Source organism: Asterias rubens, chromosome 2 (assembly GCF_902459465.1).
Source record: "Asterias rubens chromosome 2, eAstRub1.3, whole genome shotgun sequence".
Lineage (NCBI taxonomy): Eukaryota > Metazoa > Echinodermata > Asteroidea > Forcipulatida > Asteriidae > Asterias > Asterias rubens.
In genome coordinates, this window is record NC_047063.1 from 20238153 (window position 1) to 20259244 (window position 21092).

Here is a 21092-nt window from a genome sequence, read left to right on the forward strand (position 1 = left end):
ATAATCATTATCGGCCGTAAGTAGTCGGCCGAAAACGTATTTGTGTCAATAAAAAAATATTGAACTTGAGTTAAAAAAGGGCACGACGGCCAACTGGGATAAAATTGTATTTTTTGCGGTGGCGATGCTCAAACCGTATTTTTTTTGCAAAACCCGTACACCCGTATTTTTTACAAAAACCCGTACGAAATACGGGAAAAACGTACTAGTTGGCATGTCTGTGCTATGGAAAGGCTTTCCCCCGGACGTTATTCAAATCTTACTTGCACATGGCTTTTTGGCGACTTCCGAGTTGGCAGTAAAAACTGCCCAGTATGACGAAACTTACGAACGTAAAAACTCACATTAAGTAAGGTCCGCAGCTACTTCTAAGCAGTGATAAGACAAGCTGGTATCTATCTTGAAGACTGCAGTCCAGTGCTTCCTCATAGAGGTATGATAGGAGACGAATACCCAGGGGAAATGAATCCCCAGGGTCACCTGGCTTGGTGCTCAGACGTTGGTTGGAACGACACAGACTGGCCAAGTATCTATTATGGATGTAGAAACAGGTAGGGGATTGTGAGACAGTATCCTGAGTCATAAAATAGTTCTTTATCAACACAGCAGGAGGGTTAATACCTCAACCTTCAATAGTTTTCTTTTTCTCGGTACCTCTCCGACACCCTATTGGGTACTTGGTACCTCTCCATCACCCATAACATTTGGTACTGGGTACCTCTCTGACACCCATATGATTGAATACAGGGTACCTCTCCGACACCCATAATATCAGGTACTGGGGACATTTGGACACCCATAACAATGGAAACAAGTGTCCAAAACGCTCAATAAATGATGGGAACATAGACCCCTCGTATCTGATGTAAAAAACTCAACAGCGCCCGCACTAAGGATAAAAACAGACCTCTCACTTGCCAATAGTCATCCAGGGCGTACACACAGGTGCGCATTTCAATCATTTGTCCTCAGCGATGGAGGCCATTACAAGGATTCTATTCTAGCAAACATTTAGTCTAAAATTTGTGTATTTCATTTTAGGATTTTTTTCTTTCTTTAAATATCAGCATTTCCTACAAGCAATACCTCAGCTGCTTCATCATCTTGCCGTACATAGCTCTAATCATCAACACTGTCAATTTTCCATCACAAGACGGCGCCCTCTGTACGACAGCTTGGTAATAGTGCATGAATCTTCTGATGCTGCTGGTAAACGCCTGGAGAACCAGACCACCAGTGTAGGTGGAGTCTAGCACCCTCTGTTGGGCAAAGATGGTAAGTCTATGGTGGTCTGTGCCGGCTTGAGCGAGTTCTCCAAGGAGTCGATGAAGGCTGCCTGGGGTGGTTCCAGTGAGGCAGATGTCAGGATTGATGACAAAGCACTGGGCTTCCTACAACAACAACATTTCTAAATATTAATACATGACTGATCATTGAAGTCATTAGTATTCTTTGTGGAAGTGCCCCTACCCCACTTTTACAAACAGAACACTGTGTTAACTTCATACCTTCAAGTTGATTGTCCCAAATTTCACAAAAATAAAATATTCATTTTTTAATTTCTTTCTTAAATAATTTTGGCAGATGATGCTGTTTCAAATATAAAAATATACAACAACTTCTGCATATGCCCCCCTCAAAAAAAATGCCCCAAATTATTTGTACATGGCTGATGGACAACAATTCGGTTTTAGGATCCCGACAACAATTCAGTTTTAGTTTTTAATCAACAACCACTTGCGATTGGCATTTTTTTTCATGCAATATCTTAAATGAATGCTTGTAACTAGTCTGAATCTACAAAATTAGCTTTTTAAAATTTAACTCTGACAATAATAAGGTGGCATACATCAGGCATGATATTAAATTTTGGTCGAAGAAACAGTTTGTTGAGTAAAAAAAAACTGACCTACATGTACACATGGTGTAGGCTTTGAAAGACATTTCAGGTTGTTCATTCAAAACTTTTTTGATTTTTCCATGGGCCAAAAAAAAATCAGAAATCAGACTATTAAGTAGGAAAAATATTGAGCCTGATATATAGAGCCTTATAGAGATCACAAAGCCCTAGGATGTGTCAAAACCAGAAAACAAAATCTAAAGGCCGGTTTATAGTCAGTCGCGCAATGGTCGCGCGATGGAAATCTTTACACGCGATCATTAAAATCACAGTTTATAGGCCTCAGCGATGACTATAAACTGTATTTTTTTTTAGGATTGAGCATCAAGATTTCCATCGCGCGTCCGAATATAAGCCAGCTTTTAAATGCACTGAACACTATTGGTAAATACTCAAAATAATTATTAGCACAAAACCTTATTGGTAACGAGCAATGGAAAGCTTTTAATAGTATAAAACATGTGAGAAACGGCTCCCTGAAGTAAAGTAGTTTTTGAGAAAGAAGTAATTTTCCACAAATTTGATTTTGAGACTTCAGATTTAGATTTTGAGGTCTCGAAATCAAGCACCTGAAAGCACACAACTTTGTGTGACAAGGGTCTTTTTACTTTCATTATTATCTCGCTACTTCATCGACCAATTGAGCTCAAATTTTCACAGGTTTGTTATTTTGTGCATTTCTTGAGATACACCAAGTTAGAAGACTGGTCTTTGACAATTACCAAAAGTGTCCAGTGTCTTTAAGCAAAGATGGCCAGAAATAAAAAAAAACATTTTCAAAGAAACAAGTGTGTCTTACCTTATTTAGCATGAATGTTTCTGATTGAACGCTGAGGAGCACATTCAGACTGTCCCGCACCAGCTGATCCTGATTGGGTAGAATCACAAGAGGGCGCTGCAACGACGCATCAAGAACCGAGGCCTCCTGGCATCGGAGTCTGTACATCTCATCGAATACTTTGGAACCTGCTTCGGTTAGGTAAGGTCTCTCTGTAACTTGTGGTCGGCTAAAAAGTCAACAATTTGTGATAATTTGTCATTCTGTTTCCTCACTCTTTCCCTGCAGAATTGCCAATTTAAATAATGGGAATTGAACCTGTGCTCCCCCAGGTTATTATGCCTGCACTCATCTAGCCTTAATGTAGTTGGTCTCCCTATTTTGTCAATATATTTGTTGGGGTGCCAGTCAGAAGCCATTTGACCTGTAACTGCCGTATAGCCAGGAATCACAATCTACGCTACTTGCAACCAGCACCCCATTTATTGTTGCTTGGCCGTTTAATTAAGGAAGAAACTTTTTTCTGCGTCAACAGCACTATGGAATTGGGCCAAGGAGCTGCATTCAGCGGAAGAATTAGCAACACACACAAGAATTGTAATGTGTACAATTTCTGGCTAGTTTCCTGCTAATTTCTGCTTTTCTATGCAATTTGGTCTAGGTGAAGATTGCCCTGTGATTAGGAATCATTTGCCTATTGCCCCCTTGCACTGCCACACTTAGAAATAGAAGTATCATGGTAAATGTGTAAATACTGCACAACCAAAATGCACATGTAGTAGGGGAGGGGTAGAAAATTCATTGTATTATTATTCAAGTTAGTTAATTCCAGGTTCTAGTTAATTGCTTTTCCTGTTTACATTGTCCCTTCAGCTGTTTTATTGCACCCCTGTACATGTAGGTTGTTATTTCTTAGAAGTCTTTTGTTACATGTTGGTAAACAGTTTCTTAATCCTTTGGTAGTGTAGTCACCCATCCAGTGCATTGTATATAATTATAATCAGATAGCAGCCTGGCAGCGAAAGAGGAACACTGCACACTTATGTGTGCCTCATCACAAGTTTTAACTTCTACGATTAATTTGCCATCTTCAAGTATTTTCTGCTGTTTTGGACTCGGTATCCTAAAGCTATTTTGATTTTAATTTGTAACTTTTCTTTGGCACTGTGTTTCAGTTTTAGTTTTAATCGGGTTTAACTGTGTTTCAGGTTTAGGTTTAACTCTGGTTTAGTTTTGGTTTTTGAGTTTCAGTTAGATATCTTGGTTTAGGTTTGACAGGTTTAATTTAAGGTTTATAAGGAAGAAAGTTTAGATCCTGAGTTTGGTCTAGAGGTTTTTATTGTTTAATACTGCTTTTGTTGATTGATTTATAGTCAATAAAGTTATTTTTTATTATTTTGTTGAGAAACCTACACTTTGAGTCACTGTTCCTATTTTTTTTTTATCTCCTCGCGTCTTAGCCCTATCCGATCTTGGTTTTTCTCATTTGTTCAAGCGAGTGCCCCCATAGTTAGCATTTTTATTTAGCTTTATTCATTCATTTTCTAAGTGTACCCTTTTTCCGGGTTACATTTTTTTGGTGGAGTATCCGGGTAGGGTTTATGTTCCTTAAGAACTTAGCCAGGTTTTGTTAAAAAGTAAGTACGGTCATTAGTGGCGAGGCAATGGCGAGAGTTTGATGGCCAATCCACACCAACAACAGTTTATTATAGTCCGTCATCGTTTCAACAGGTAGATTCGACCACAGCAGTAGAGGAAGTAATCCTGCCAACTCCTCCCCCTGACGTGAAATCAGCCCAAATTAAAGATGCGGTCATCTCTAGAGTCGTGGAGTTGAAATCTTCTGGTCAAAAGCAGCCCAGCCCCCATCAGCTGAAACGTGAACCAGAAGCGGTCAAGAGGCTGTTGCACTCTTGGGACAACCTCGAAATCAAAGAGGGTACATTGTGCTATCGGCAAGGCAAGGAGGAGCCGGTGTTGGAGGTTTTGCCCAAGACAGGGGGAGGAGTTGGCAGGATTACTTCCTCTACTGCTGTGGTCGAATCTACCTGTTGAAACGATGACGGACTATAATAAACTGTTGTTGGTGTGGATTGGCCATCAAACTCTCGCCATTGCCTCTGGCAACTTCGGGGTACTTTACTGCACCAAGCAGAACTTCTCCTCTGGCGGTGACGACCATCCATCTGCATCTGCAGTCTTACCAACAGTTCTCCTTGTCGTTGCTGCTGAGCAACGATGTCTCCAAGGAGATCCTTCACCGTCTCTAACAAGCTCCTCTTCTTAGCAGGCTCCTCCATCGACGGAACTGAGGGTCTTTCTGCTGGTTGTGGGTCAAACCCACACATCTGAAGGGTGGTCAACACTGGCACGACCACTGGTTGGAGAATTTCGGTGAAACAACCAAATCCAGGGGGTGGTTGAAGGATACTATCCCATCCAAATCCTGGGGGTGGGGATATACATGGCGTCCCATCTGGCAAAATGACTGGACTCGGTCGTTCAACCATAGTGAAATAAAATGCTTCTTAACTTTGACACTGTGTTGTAACCCTAAAACTAATGACTGTCCCTACTTTTTAACAAAACCTGGCTAAGTTCTTAAGGAACATAAACCCTACCCGGATACTCCGTCAGGGGAATTGGGTGAAAAGCCCATATGCATGAGCCCCATCTGAAAAATATACAGCAATGCATAATGAAATCAAGCTGCAATGATGTAGTTAACATGTATCTATGCCAGCTTTGATAGAAGTGGGTATCACATTGCTTCGAAATCAGCGCACCATGATGGTTGCCTGTGCTGCTTGGACTCAGATGTCCCTGCAGAGCTAAATGCCATATATGGGCTAAAGATTGATGTAATTGGCCCCTAGTGCAATGACCTTACCAGCCTAATGTCTCCCATGTATAGTGCTGATTGGGTTGGTACTGTAGAGCTAAGTGCCATATATGGGCTATAAGATTGATGTAATTGGCCAATAGTGCAATGACCTTACCAGCCTAATGTCTCCCATGTATAGTGCTGATTGGGTTGGTACTGTAGAGCTAAGTGCCATATATTCTCCTCATCTTCCTCTGGTTTGATAGATGCCTCAGTGGCAGGGGTAGAGACGGAGGAGGAAGCTTCATGGAATCCTTCATCATCAGACGGCTGGCAGGAGAGAATATCAATAAGGAAATCATTTTATGCCAAATCACTGCATTACATGTATATGTAAAATCTGAAGAGTTCATTTAAGATCATGCATTTGATGTCTTTATTAGGAACAGGAATGAAGCGATAACGAAACGATAATGACGCAAAGAGAGACGCATTCTATTGGTTGAATTGCTCCATGCAGAATACGCCCACGCTTATTCAACCAATCGTGAGCGTGCACTTTTAATGTGGCCTGTGTGACCGGGCCGTAAGACTCATAACTGACTTAAATGTCTGAAACCATTCTCTAAATGTTAGGAGGTATGATGGTCAAGCCGATAAGAACACTGGACTCAAGCTCAGGAGTTTCAGATCAGCAGAGTGTGGGTTCGAGTTCCAGAGGTGACACTTTGTGTCCTGAAGCAATACACATTTAAATCATTATTGGTCTGTTACTATGTTGAACGTTACTAGTACCTCTGACAAGTTTGGTATATTCAGCCCCAGTAGGTCTGGGGTATGAGACTAGGACCTGGTCTAATCTGATTGAAGGTACTAGTACCTCTGATAAGTTTGGTATATTCGGCCCCAGTAGGTCTGGGGTATGAGACTAGGACCTGGTCTAATCTGATTGAAGGTACTAGTACCTCTGACAAGTTTGGTATATTCAGCCCCAGTAGGTCTGGGGTATGAGACTAGGACCTGGTCTAATCTGATTGATGTTACTAGTACCTCTGACAAGTTTGGTATATTCAGCCCCAGTAGGTCTGGGGTATGAGACTAGGACCTGGTCTAATCTGATTGAAGGTACTAGTACCTCTGACAAGTTTGGTATATTCAGCCCCAGTAGGTCTGGGGTATGAGACTAGGACCTGGTCTAATCTGATGGAAGGTACTAGTACCTCTGATAAGTTTGGTATATTCAGCCCCAGTAGGTCTTGGTTGGTAGTATCTGGAAGCTCAGGGAAGCTTAGCTTGATGTTGAGCTGTCTGGTCTTACTGTGCGTCAATCCAGTAAAAAGTGTCTCTCTTGTATGCTTCTCATGCTCACCATCAAGAAGACCCTGAGAAGTAAATAGAGATTGCGAGATTAGTATACATCATACTACTTGAGTGTTATGAGGCATTTAGATCTTGGGAGGTGTCATCCCTGGGAAGACCCTGTGCCTGAGTAGGCAGGGCTCCAATTTTACACTGGAACACAGGCCCGAGGCCACTAGTTTTAGTGTTCGGCTCTGTACAATTTTGACCGGACGAGTCCAGCAGTTTTGTGTTTTTCAATTGAATAATAGAACATCACTGTGTAATCTCTTAAAGGCAGTGGACACTACTGGTAATTACTAAAAATAATTGTTAGCATAAAAACTTAGTTGGTAACAAGCAATGGACAGCTGTTGATAGTATAAAACATTGTGAGAAACAGCTCCCTCTGAAGTCACGAAGTTTTCGAGAAAGAAGTAAAAATATTTGAATTTGATTGAAAGACCTCAGAAATTGATTTTGAGGTCCCGAAATCAAGCATCTGAAAGCACACAACTTCGTGTGACAAGGGTGTTTTTTCTTCCATTATTTATCTCACAATTTTGACTACCCATTGAGTTCAAATTTTCACAAATTTGTTGTATTGTGCATATGTTGAGATACAACAAGTGAGAAGACTGGTCTTTGACAATTATAAAAGGTGTCCAGTGTCTTTCAACAAAAACAACGTCATGTTCAAATGTTGACTTTGAGTCTGATCAACAACTTTCAATTCTATTAAGTAATGAAGTTTGTATCCCCATAAAGACAAAGAGATAAATATTTTCGTACACTATATGTCTTAGTGCTTGTTCAAATATAAACAGTATGCATTCTAAACTATGCTGGTCTTGTTAGAACAGTTCTGGGCCAGTAAACAATGAGAGCAACAAGCCCTTTGGTCTTGTAGACACCCCCCCCCCCCCAAAAAAAAAAAAATGAAGCCACATTTCAAGTGTAGCCATCAGTCCTGGGTAGGCACCACAAAAACACCAACAACAGGATTACTTTGAGAATGATTTGAAAAACAAATACTCACTTTCAGAGAAAACAGGCCATTGCCAAGAAGATCCTTCCCCGGCTCAACTTCAAAGAGCTAAAAACAAGTTCAGATTGAGGTGGTATTAGTGTGTCAAATTGGCCCTTAAATGGGACTGAATCTAGCAAACATTAAAACCTCAAAAGTGAGATTGTGATAATTATTGTGAAAATTAACAATGCTCCCAACAACAACTCAGATGTTTTCCTTCCTTTGTGACATCTCAAATTGGTCCAAAGTTGACTTTTTCATGGTTGTCACTTATTATTGTAAATATAGAGTAGTTGCAGGTTTTATCAGCAGACCTGGCCCCAATTTAAGCACAACAATTTGCTTAGCATCAAATTTCCTCCTTGCTAAAAACAGGATTACCAACCAAATTTCCATTTGTTGCATATTGCTTGTTACTAGTATTCAGCTATTGTTTGCTTATCCTGAAAATCACTTGGTTGGTAATCCTGTTTTTATCAAGAACAAATATTCATGCTAAGCAATTTGTTTTGCTTAGCAGCTCTATGATATTGGGTCCTGGAACTACACAGAGGCCATGGCTTCTGTTGCCCCTAGTATCGTCCTTGGTTCCACTTCAATACTTTCCTCATAGACCTTTTGATTTTGCAATGGAAATACCCTTTTGAAAATGAAATTGTCTTCACATCACAGCTGTTTATTTTGTCATGGGAGAGATGAGTCAACTACCTGAGGTCAATGAACCATGACCTACCATATCTATAGTTCTTTTTTGAATTCCTAAAATGTTCCCCTTTTAATTGCTTGTTTTATGTCTTATTTATATACCTAAAAGGAATTGCTCCTTTGGATAGTGATTTGGTTCGCTTTTGGGCAACCCCTAGGCTTCAGTTTGCTGAAATTTGTTTTTTGATATGTCTCTAGTTGTTTTCCTAATGTTTTTAAATCATACATTTCTAGTTATTGTTGCTGTATGTTTTTTATGTTTTTAGAGCTTGAACGAATAAATAAACGCATAAATAAACGAATAAATAAATGAATAAATAAATAAATAAATAAATATTGACCACGATGAGCTAAATATTACTAAATTTTACTTTTGACCCCTTGCACTTGCACAATGCGAAATGGAAAGTCAATGCTTTTGCGTACATTTTGAATCCTAACATGGCAGACAGGATAGGTGCATGTGAGTGTGCCACGCCTTGGGCAATGGGTCTATAGACGATGTGACCTCTGAAGTCACTCGAAAACCATAGCATGATTCGCGCGCATACCGCCAGGCTAGAAAGTGTACGCAATCTTACCACGACCACGCATCTTTTTGCCTGGCGAAACATGTCGTATACAGTGTTTTGTCAACAGAGGGCGGTTTGAATGTAAACATAGGTCCAATCTTTTCTACATTACCTTTTTCTCAAGGATTCTGTGGTAACCATCTTCAGCATCCTCCCCATTTGTCTTCACAAGTGGAAGTTGTTTTCCCTCAAAAAGCTCCCTACAGCACAGACAAAATACAAGTAGTCAACACACTGATAAGGGACTGTGGGAGATCTCTTTACCTGTTGCTATTGACCCCTCCACGCTCGTCACACGCAACGACTGTCCAACGCTCACCATTTTACCAAATAAGGCTAGTCTTGGATTTTAGGTCAGTGATCAATGCCAAAGAAAAGGTAATCTCAGTTTTAAATAAGGAAATAAAAGTGTAGTGACTCGTTCTTTCACAGCCGTTTAGAACCGGCAGGGTCGTTCCCGTGTGATAAAGCCTTTATCACACGGCAACAACCCTGCAAGGTTTCAAACGGCCATGAAAGAACGTGTCACTACTCTTTTATTACCATTCATAAATGCCTTTATGGTTAAAAGGCGTAATCAGTTAAGAAACTCTGTAAAACTTTTACGTTTCCGATGTGCTTGAGCTCTGTATGTGTACATGTACAGTACTTAGTCTGTGTGTTGCATTGTTATGACTAAGACGCCTATTTCTGACAGTTTCTGGCTCCGTTCGTGCGCATGCGCGTATAGTCTTGGTGCAACACGTTCTGACTTCTCGTTTTCCTTTCACACACAGCACGGCCAACCTACAGACATTGCCCGTATAAAGAAACATCTTGCACCAAGAGTAGCGCGGAGTATCCGCTCACAACTGGTTAAAAACACTGGTCATTATCAAAGATATAAAAACACCCCCACGTGACGCGCTCTCCACCAATAGAAATAGCGAAACTTTCTGAGCTATTTATGAATTGGTTTTTAAACACACAATGAGCAGAATATGAAAATGAAGTGACCCATACCTGGGGTAATGGATGTAGCCTTGGTAACCTTGATGATAAACATGACAGCTGTCACCATGGTAACGGGGTCCTCTTGGTAAAACAACAGAACGATCACCCTGGACCAAGAAACAAAAGAATCCAGACAATAATACAAAATAGAAGGAAGTGCTGGTTTTAAATCGAGTATAAAATTTGCTCACTTATTGATACAAATCCCTCTTTAAGTCAAAGTGTTACAGCTGGATTACCCTCCTACTCTTAGACCATTTAATATACTGTGGTTTTGAATGATACACTATGCAATATGATATGTGGTGACTACACAGTACAGTCAACCCTCCTACTGTCTGACCATTCAGTATCATCCTCTGTAGTTTTGAACGATAGACACATTATACCATACATACCTACATACATATCGGCATTTATACAAGGCGCCTTTTTCCCAAGGTTACAAAGCGCCTACAGAAGATGCAACAAAGAAGTTCAAACTCAAGATGTTCCAATGTAAAGTGAGGTAAAAGAGTCAAGTATTTCTGTACAAATGAGTCTTAAGTTGTTTCTTGAATTGCAATCTATCATGCAATATATCATGTGGTGAATGCACCTACATAGTGCACAGTCAACCCTCCTTCTGGCTGACCATTATTATAGCCGGTGGTGAATGCATAGTACACAGTCAACCCTCCTACTGTTTGACCATTCATTATCATCTAGTGCTGGGCGAATAGTGAAATTTTGGTATTCGGTTACCGCTGGCCAACTATCCGAAATTAACCTGATATACGAGTAGTTTTTTTTTGCCGATAGAGGGAGCTATTAAAAAAAATGTATAGGAAGGTAAATGAGTTCACCCCACAAGGCTAGATAATCGCATAACATCATCACAAACCGATGACGAGTGAGATCTTATGGGCGGATTGATATTAGCTTTAGACAGTGTCACTCGGTTCATTCATAAAAATAACCGGATCTAATCTAAAGATGGCGATTTGCTAATTCTTTTGATCGTGATTGACTCTACGTGAAGGACAACTTTCGTAATCTTTGAACAATTACGTCAGAAATGTCATTGTTTTAACTCTTCACGGAGGGTAGCATAGTTAAATACTTAATTTATGCTGTTTTATGCAGTCATAATAGAAGTTTAAGGATTCAGACAAAACATTCCTATCAGTTGTCGCCCGCTTCCGCGGATATTCGGATATTAAAAAATATCCGGTTACTTGGTTGTAATTACAGGACTATCCGGTTTATAAATAGGTATTCGCGCCCATTGCGGATATCCGGTTAAGAAAAAAAGGGCATTCGCGGTTACGGATAGGAAAACCTATTCGCCATTAACCGTAAATTCGAATTATTCGCCCAGGCCTATTATCATCCACTGTGATTTTGAATGATAGACACATTATGCCAGCCTGCAATATTATATCATGTGGTGAGTGCATCTACACAGTACACAGTCAACCTACTGTCATCCACAGTGGTTTTGAAAGTCCAAACCTTAGTTGTTTACCTTATTCTTCACATCCACTAGTGGTAGGTCTGGTTCCTGGTAACCACCAGGGAGATCCTTGTTCTTTTTAGGGCAGGTACCAGCCAGAGTCAGAAGCAGCTGTATCGCAGCCTTCAGCTCAGAGTGATTGCCTTTTGATAAAAACAACAACAGCACAGTAAAATAAAAATGTTTTTTTTCTTCTGAAATCACTTACTTACAAATCACCAAATTCATAGAGGTATTGTTTAGCACAAATGTACAGGAAAAAATCTTCTTTACAAAATAATGGGTTCTTTGCACCAGGACATGATGCCACACACACAGAATAATTTTTGAGCAAAAACAAGAAGGACTCTTGGAAAGAATAAAAATATGCATAGAAATGGACACAGAAACACACGTGAGTTGGAGGACATGCCGTAAAACCATCTTCAAATACGATATGGGGATATCTCAGACATGGTGGCCATCTTGAAAAAAATAACAACAAATTTGAAAATAACAAATAACAAGGACCTCCCTCTCCAACTTTTTAAAAAGTCCGGATGAGCAACATGTTATCATTGTACTTGGCCTAATCCACATGCAATGGCTCTGCTCCAAAGCCGATTTAAATCGGAATTAGTTGAACATAGATGCAGGGTGTTAATATTTGTTACAAACTAGTATGAACAAATAGTACAGTGTACGTCAAATAAATTTGCTACTACCATTGTCTACATCTGGTAAGGATGACAGAAGTCTCTCAAGTTTGTGCGCTTTGTCGTATTTCCGCTGCTGCCGCATCTCAAAGACAACCTGAAGAAGTTGCTCTTTGGTTCCAGTGACTGCATCACAATCCTCAACAACATTCCAAACACACTCAGGGGAATCCCCAATGACATCGTCTTGCTGGAGAGGGCCGTTTAGATGAGAGAAGAGCGTTGTATAGAGAGAGGTACGTAGAGCTTGACGAAGCTTGGCTAGTGTGGTGTTGGATGGATTGAGTCGAGATTGTAGTTGTTCTTTATTGATGTGTTTGTCAACCAGCTGATTGAAGAGTCCAGAGATGGAGTCCATTGCCGCACAGGAGATTATTGATATAAAGACAACTGCAAAAAATAGAACACAGATTTAAGGTAAATTCTAAATAGGATTTAAGTTAATCTTTTGAATCTTCTATCAAAAATCTATTCTAAACATAGTGTAACGTCGACTCGAGCGGTCTAAAAGTCTTCGCTGCAGCTAAACCATAATAAAAACTGACACAATAAAGAAAATAACTGGTGTGAAGCAAGATGTCTCCGTTACTGATAATGGTTTATTCTGTTTCCTTATTCTCTCTTGTCGATTAACTTCTTTTAATGATTATCTTTAATTCCTTCTCTTTATTTAACAATAATCAAGCCCTGGGTTCGCAATTACTGACCTGTTCTCTGAATCTGATCCTTTCTCCAAGCCCGCCAAATCACAACTGAAAATGCAGCCCCAAAATACCCACTGCTGCGGCCTGTGGTCAGCACATGCTGTCCATGTGATCCCCACGCGGGGATCACGCGTCGTGCACACACAGTTGATGTGCCCGGCACCGCTGGCGATGGCTCTAGAACTAGGTCAGCAATGGCGCCCCCATGCGACTGTTTCGCCACAATAGTTTGCTTCGGAGTGAATAACACACAATGGTCTTTACACAACATGCGGCATTATTTTTAGTAAAAAACCACAATGGAAACTAACTGGGTAAATTTTAATTCAATTTTAGATTGAATAGTAGTGGATTTGAAGTGCTATACCAACTGAGGTAGCTAGCTCTATTAAATGTGGCCCTTAATTTTTGAAGTGTAGTGGTAAAACAGAGTAGTTGGGGACTGAATTACGGTAAGAATTTATAATTTTTAACATTTTTGAGATTGCAGCGTGGATTCTCTGGTCGTCCCCTCGGACATTGAGATATCAAAGGACACATAGAGCCTAATTTTGGCGAGATTAAAATATTAAAAAAGAGAGATTTGTGATTTCAAGATTCATTGAACAATGATTGAACTATCATCGTTTAACGCGTGAGAGATATAAACCTATGAGGTTACGGGAGACGATAGCCGGACGAAACCGAAATAGTTCTAGGAGTAGACGCCACCTACCCAGTTGACGGCGAATAGCGGCAAGATATTAATGCACTGTACTCAAAGCCATGCCCACTTGGGCTCACACTCTCAATTGGTACATGATGATCACATCGCCAGTGGCAGTTAGGAAATTCAACATATTTTCAGAAATAATTTCTTCCATGGATATATGTTACTGTTAGCTTAGTTGTAGTTGCGATAATGTAACCCTCCTGCCGACGGCGTTGCCGGAGGGTTATGAAGCTAACGCAATGTCGTGTGCAGGGCGAAATGGTTAAAAACTAGTCAGCAGATTTGCTCCATTTTTACCACTTTTGAAAATCATGACACAAATTCTAGAAACACGAACTTGATCCTCAATGTCTAATGAAACTTGTGTTCGCATTGTAAAGAACCTTTATTTATACCCAGGACGTCAACTCAATGCAGTGTGGCACTGACTGACGTCCGTCCGTCCTACAGTACATGTACCACTACCAGTACCAGGGCTAAAATTATAAGACGGCTAGAGTACTTTTTAGACAACTCGTCCGTCGGATCATGATCGGACAACTCGACAGTTCGGACCGACCCAAAAGTAAGAACCCATACTCACTAAATCATCCAGACACAATATGGTGAATCGTTAGATGTGTTGTTGTTGTTGTTGACTGCGGCATTATCGCTTTATAGAAAGTAAAGACACTCTGATCATCATCCATTGATCTCTGGTCCTTGCTTAGCCTGTCATGTTTTGATGCTCAAACTCGATACATTCAGCGCGCGCTCTCCTCGACCCCGAAAGGGCACCATAATGTCGTCGGTCCCGCTGCTAAACAAGTAGAATGAATTACCAACTTACGTTTGGTGTACGAGGTTGTATCCAAGCCTCGAAGACTATGCAATGGTTTATAGGGCGTTACCATTGTTTTTATGCACGAACTTCAAACTAGTAACTGGTACTTGTTTGATATGAACGTCAAGTTTAAAACAAAAAGGTACCAACTTCAAACGGTCAGTAAATAAACAACCGTGTAGAGTTGAATTGAAGTTAAAAAAGTCAACACACAACTAAACTGCGTAAAAGTTCATCAGCTGCGGTGCTGCAATAAAGTTGAATCTTGCTGCGCTAGAAGATCTTTGGTAAGGTACAATTTATGAATGTATGGTCAGGAATGGTCAAGTGTCAGGATGAACAACATCTGTTATCCCTAAAAAATATTAAATGTTATCGGAATATCGTGCTTGATAAAAAACAAAATTAGGCAGCTAGTAAAATTTCACTCAGCATGCTCAGGTTATTAATTGCTCAGTCAACTCAAAATGTTTAATCGCGAATAGCAAAATACTAATAAATATCAAGAGAGGGCGCTGTTCCACTGAGCATGCTGAGTAATAGACCTTTTCGCGTTGCGCAAGTGCCAACTGTCGATAGCCGGGATTTGATCCCTAGCTTGCTATCCCAGAATGCACCTATTCCATGCCTAACTAACGCAGGTGCCTGAGCTGAGTTTTTGAGATAAGGGGGCATCATAGCTAGTAGCCTGGGCGCATCGCATGACGTGAATCAATAGCAAACTATTATCAAGAGAGGGCGCTGTTCCGCTGAGCACGCTGAGCGCCAACTTTTGTGTTGATAGCCGGGATAGTATGGATCAAATTTGATCCCTAGCTATCCCACTAATTCTATGCCTGAGCTGAGGGGGCATCGGTTGCCCGGGCGCATGGATATACCGCGATCGTCAACCGCCCCTCTTCCTACCTACCCATGGCGCATGTGGTTCTGAGTTAGCCCACCCACCAAGTGGGCGCTGTTGGTGAGTTGACTGCGCTGTGCGTCAAAGGAAAACGAGAAACGTCTTGCACCAGACTAGACATTGACAGAAGAACCTAATTTTTAATTTAAATTTGTTGGGGCATTGGGCCGTAGAAAGATAGACCGCAAGTTGTGGTCTATTTTATCTATGGCCCAATGCCCCTAACAATTAGAATTAAATATCACAGGGGTGGTTATAATATTAAATGACAAACTAACTGGTATAAAGCTGCATAGCACAAACAATTTGCTTAGAATGAAATTTCTTCCTTGATAAAAACAGGATTACCAACAAAATTTCCATTTGTTGCATATTGCTTGTGGAATCCTTGCTTGTTACTGGTATTAAGCTGATGTTTGCTCATCATCCTGAAAATCATCTAGAAATCTGGTTGGAAATACTGTTTTTATCAAGGTAGAAATTTCATGCCAAGCAAATTTTTATGCTTTTTAGTAGCTCTATAAAATTTGGCCCAGGGCAGTCAGGTTGGCTCAGTAGTTTCTGTCTCTGTTTTTCACCTCTGCTGTGGACCCCAGGTTCGAATCCCTCCAGACCTCCAAAACACTGCTCATTAGAAAAAGTGTCATTGTAACCATGGAGGAAGGAACTGTGCTCACCGATCCAACCAGGGCCCCATTTCATAGTGCTGCTTAGCGGTTAGCAAATTTCCGTGCTTACTGTAGCAGAAAAATTTGCTAAGGTGCAAGCGTATTTCACAGGTTAGCAGAAAAACTGGGCGGCCATATTGCGCGGTTACCATGGATTTCCATTGTGATGTCATTTATTTTCATGCGGTAAGCACCGGAAGGTTAGCATGCATTTTCGTGTGCTTACGGTTAGCAACGCTATGAAATGGAAATCGCACATTAAGCACAAAATCGGCCGCTAAGCAGAGCTATGAAATTGGGCCCTGGTATTCAGCACAAATGGCAGTGGCCAGCAAGGCAGACTCTACGTTGAGCAACAGTAGCAGAGATTGGTGGAATGTCTCTGTAAATCTGTTCTTTAGTCTTGTGCTCCGGCCATGAGATATTCTGCACCCTGATGTTTGCGCCATCCAGGCGATCTTGAAGCCCTTTCTTTATGGTCCAGGTTTCAGCTCCGTATAGAAGGATGCTCTCTACACAGGCTCTGATGAAAACTTTGTTGTAATTGCAATGTTCGATTTCCATGGAATCAGTTATTAATTGTTTTCTGCTTTCTTCTTTTCTTGAACAGTTGCATTTTAATTTGATACAAATTTGATTGGGTTATCTACTGTCAGGATGTGTTTCAAAGTCACCTGTGAAAAGTGCCAAAAGACAACGTGGAAAGGTGAGATCCAAGGCACTTTTTGTATCTTTTTCAAAACTGAACTCATGAATGTATAACCCACAACCCTGTAACTGCTAAAGCGTTCCTCAAACAGTGCTAGAAGCTCTATTGTCATTACTTCAGCTTTAATCAACCACGGCATTGCTGGACCTGGTGTTGGTCGAATGATATGCATTATTCGCACTATGGGTACGGGTCATCAATATTCTTGTCAGCTTTTATGCATTAAAAAAAAAATCAACATTCTGAGGGATTCTCTGTGACATTTCGCTCTTAAAATAATTCATGGAAGAGAGCTTATTGTACTCAATGTTGTTGTTTTTATTTACAGGGTGTGGCAAACATGTAGAGCAGGTGATGAAGGATGTTCCAGATGAGCAGAAATGTCAGTGTCCTCGACCTTGAGTCAGATACATGAAGAACATGTTAGCAGTCACATAATATGGTAAGATCGGTTAGCTGTATCTGTTGCTTTTAATACCAATGCAACTCAAGAACACAATGACCCATTACCATTCCATTACATAGGTAACTACACTGTACTTTAGCCAACTGCACTGTGATACGACTTTGTAAGAGCACAATTATTTTTGTATTGCATTGTATTGCACTAATACCCCCTCGACATTACCATAGTCATAGATCGCTAAGATAACTTGCAAAAACAAAACAGGTTGAGTTTGAATACAGACGTTGATTTATATAGTTTTGCTCAAGTTCACTCTCCGTAGCTAAACGTTAACAATCCACGAGAAAGGAAAGATCTCCAAGATTTATTTTGAGTGTTGCAATTAAAATAAGCAATGGTGACTCAGGAATCAAATAATTTATTATAATGAATGAGGTCTCACAGTTAAAGTAATTCAGCAGATCCATGAAGGCTGTTTAAAGGATTTGGGTACCTTTTCAAAATTTCCATAGATTTACATTAAACTTACAGGGTTTGAAGATAATGATAGTGGAAAGCTTCCCTTCAAATATTACTTACTGAGGTGCTGTAGTTTTTGAGAAATGAGTAAAACAATGTCATGAAAATACGTTTGTAAATGATTAAAATAATTTTCATTACATTGTTCTACTCATTTCCCCAAAACTACAGCACCTCAGCACGTAATATTTTCAGGGAAGCTTTCTACTATCATTATATTCAAACTGTGTGAGTTAATCTGTGGACATTGTGTTTTTTGTCCTACAAAAGTTACATAGACCCTTTAAAAAAAAAAAAAAATCAAATCTGTGTAAAAAAAAAAGGGGGTTAAATTTAATATAAATGTGCTCTTTCCTTTTTTCGCTTGAAACTTTGTTTTTGTATCCAGGAAGAAAAATACAAATGCAGACATCTGTCATGATGTGACTCTCCTTGCAAACCTGAGTGAATGCAAGTCAAGTTCAACATTGGTTTCTAATTACAATGGATTTGTTCAATTAATGTTTGAAATAATAGATAATGTACATTATAAGAAACAACAAATTAATCGTTGAAATTTGAAAAGAAAGAATGAGAAGGGAATGTTGTAAAAGCAACAGAAATAGTCAAGTTTAGGTTTTGGGGTTTGTTTTAGAAATAGATAATTTACTCATAAACAAGTTTAGGTTTTGGGGTTTGTTTTAGAATTAGATAATTTACTCATAAACAATTAAAACGTTTATGATTGAATGCTATTTAAAGGTTTTACAATAAAGAAGTATCGTAGGAAGTATAAAGCTGAAATACAACATTGTACTATTTTTTCAAATGTCCTTTTACAAAAAAGGGTGAAGTTATTAGATGTGTCAAAAAAGCACAGAACAAACTAAGCCAAAAACACACCCAAAACCACAACCATAAAAATAACCCAAAGAGTTTTATAAAGAGTTTAAATATTACATCAACATTTAATGCTAATAGAACAGTACTAGAATTGGCCAGTAGAAAAATACTGGTAAGGTTAAAGAAATGTACTCAAAGTTGAAATGTACCGCACAATGTGTTTGTGAATTTGTAAAGTTGATCGCACAAACAAACCTAGATTGTCCTACCTCATTTTGTAACTGTAGAGTTTATAACAAACATAATGTTCACTTATATTTCAAGTTTATAGTACACACCCAACAAATAGTGATAGTGTAATGCCAAAGATGTTGAGCCAAAGAAATATATTTTTAGGTTTGGTTGTGAGGTTTCCTGGATTTTTTACCCTCAAGTTTTGGTTTGTGTTTGTGTCAAAGTTCAACCGTCCAAAAAAACCCCCATAATTTGACCGTCCATGAAAACAATTCCCTATCGGCCTCAATTTTGAATAAATCTAGATGCTAAGCTTGTACATGTGTGTATGTGTGTATGTACCGTTAGTACATTGTAGCTGAGCTGTATGAACGACACTATAACATTCCTCAATGAACAGTTGGTTTGGCGAAGTGGTATCTAATTTGCTTTAAGACTCCGGTTCTAATAATAACGCCCAGGGCACTTATGTGGATTGTGTTTTCAGTCCCTACTGATTGATAGTGGGGTTTCCCTGGAATAATTCTCTTGGGTTTGCCTCCCACATCTAAAACTAAAAGTTGTCATCTCCTCTCCATTGGGTTCATGTTGGGTGTAGTGATTAGATTAAGTTCGAATTTAAGTTCGCTTTTCTTAGAGCCCTTTGCTTCCCAACCAGAATTAATAAATGCAATTTTCCCCAGAAACGTGAACCAAAAGCAATAACCAACCCAAAATAAACCATTTTGTTGGCCCTGAATAATGAGGAATAGTTATAGTATTGTCTTTTGTACAAATCTAATTTATTTGGGTAGTAAACTGCCATTTTATTTTAATTTTATTTGTACTGGTTGAATTCAGTGTTTTCATGCTGCATGTCTGTTTATCCCTTCCCTTTGATTTCAGTGGTTTCAGTTCAACTTATGTACAAACACGGTGCCCTGTGTATTCCAGAGCATTTACTGGCAGGCAAGATACAATAATGGCACTTTGAGATAATGTACTTTTTGCATCATAACTATCGCATAAAATCAAGAATGTTAACAACACAGCTTAACAAGCCTTGATATGCGACTCGAATCCTTTGTTGCACTTTCCATTTAAATACAAAGTATATATTTTTCTGCATTGGACTGTTAAATATTGTCCCAGCAGAAAGTCCAGGGGTGGATTTCACAAAGAGTTAAGACTAGTTTTATCTCGAGTTGGGACGAGTAGCCATACGTTTTTTTTTATATCCTAGGACTAGTCCCAACTCTTTGTGAAATCGACCCCAGGCATTGTAGCTCTTGTGCATAATGTAATGTCATGAGTTGGTAGTGTAGTCCAATACAATAAGGACACTCAAGAATTCAAAGGAAATCCTGAATTTTGAAAGGAAAAACTTTTCCTTGCATTCATACGAGCTCCACAAATACCAGCAGGTCTTCTGGTGTAACAAAGTACTAATTTTAAATCTTGGAATCAATTTTTGTTTTCATGATTTAAACCTCTATTTTTTTTGAAAATTTGAATTTGAATAAATTGTGTTTGGTATTGGTTTTCCACTTTAATACAGTCAGAGGCATTTATATATTGGATATTATTAACGTAGAAAAATAAAAGTATATAATGATTCTAAATATTTCTGTGATGGGTCATTGTTATTTTTACTCTCTTGCCATTTCTGGCATCGTATTAGCCATCGCTTATCCGGCATTAACAATACTTAAGAACACTGGACACAACTACTTCATACCTTGTTTGAACAATCAGGGCCCATCTTCACAGAGCTACTTAAAAGCACGGGACACTATTGGTAATTGTCAAAGACCAGTCTTCTCACTTGGTGTATCTCAACATATGCACAAAATAACAAACCTGAAAAAATTTGAACTCAATTGGTCGTCAAAGTTGCGAGATAATAATGGAAGAAAAAACTACCTTGTCACAAAGTTGTGTGCTTTCAGATGCTTGATTTCGGGACCTGAAAAACTAATTCCGAGGTCTCGAAATCAAATTCAAATATTTTAGTGAAAAATTACTTCTTTCTCAAAAACTACATTACTTCAGAAGGAGCCGTTTATCACAATGTTTTATACTATCAACAGCTCTCCATTGCTTGTTACCAAGTAAGTTTTTTGCTAACAATTATTTTGAGTAATAACTAATAGTGTCCAGTGCCTTTAAATGCACTTGATACTGTTGGTAATTACCATAGAGCTATATACATGGAGTAATTACTGAAAGTAATTGTTGCCATAATAACTTGCTTGGTAACGAGCAATGGAGAGCTGTTAATAGTA

At 39.3% G+C, this 21092-nt stretch overlaps 1 protein-coding gene and 1 long non-coding RNA gene across 2 annotated transcripts in view; one reads left to right on the forward strand and one right to left on the reverse strand.

Annotated features, from left to right (window-relative positions):
• The window catches only part of LOC117306981 (gamma-tubulin complex component 6-like), a 36795-nt gene extending 22332 nt beyond the window's left edge, over positions 1 to 14463 (reverse strand). The window contains exons 1-11 of the mRNA XM_033791594.1: positions 14330 to 14463; positions 12340 to 12720; positions 11648 to 11778; positions 10150 to 10247; positions 9260 to 9347; positions 7880 to 7936; positions 6723 to 6884; positions 5678 to 5832; positions 2700 to 2907; positions 1087 to 1391; positions 345 to 530 (exon numbers count right to left, since the gene is read on the reverse strand). Coding sequence (XP_033647485.1) covers positions 345 to 530; positions 1087 to 1391; positions 2700 to 2907; positions 5678 to 5832; positions 6723 to 6884; positions 7880 to 7936; positions 9260 to 9347; positions 10150 to 10247; positions 11648 to 11778; positions 12340 to 12688 — 1739 coding nt within the window. The 5' untranslated portion in view covers positions 12689 to 12720; positions 14330 to 14463. The remainder of the gene's footprint in view (positions 1 to 344; positions 531 to 1086; positions 1392 to 2699; positions 2908 to 5677; positions 5833 to 6722; positions 6885 to 7879; positions 7937 to 9259; positions 9348 to 10149; positions 10248 to 11647; positions 11779 to 12339; positions 12721 to 14329) is intronic.
• A 302-nt stretch (positions 14464 to 14765) lies between these two features.
• Positions 14766 to 19147, forward strand: LOC117307324. Its single transcript, XR_004521070.1, has 4 exons — positions 14766 to 14856; positions 16749 to 16844; positions 17176 to 17289; positions 18161 to 19147. It is a non-coding gene; the product is annotated as an uncharacterized LOC117307324 (long non-coding RNA).
• The last annotated feature ends 1945 nt before the right edge of the window (positions 19148 to 21092 follow it).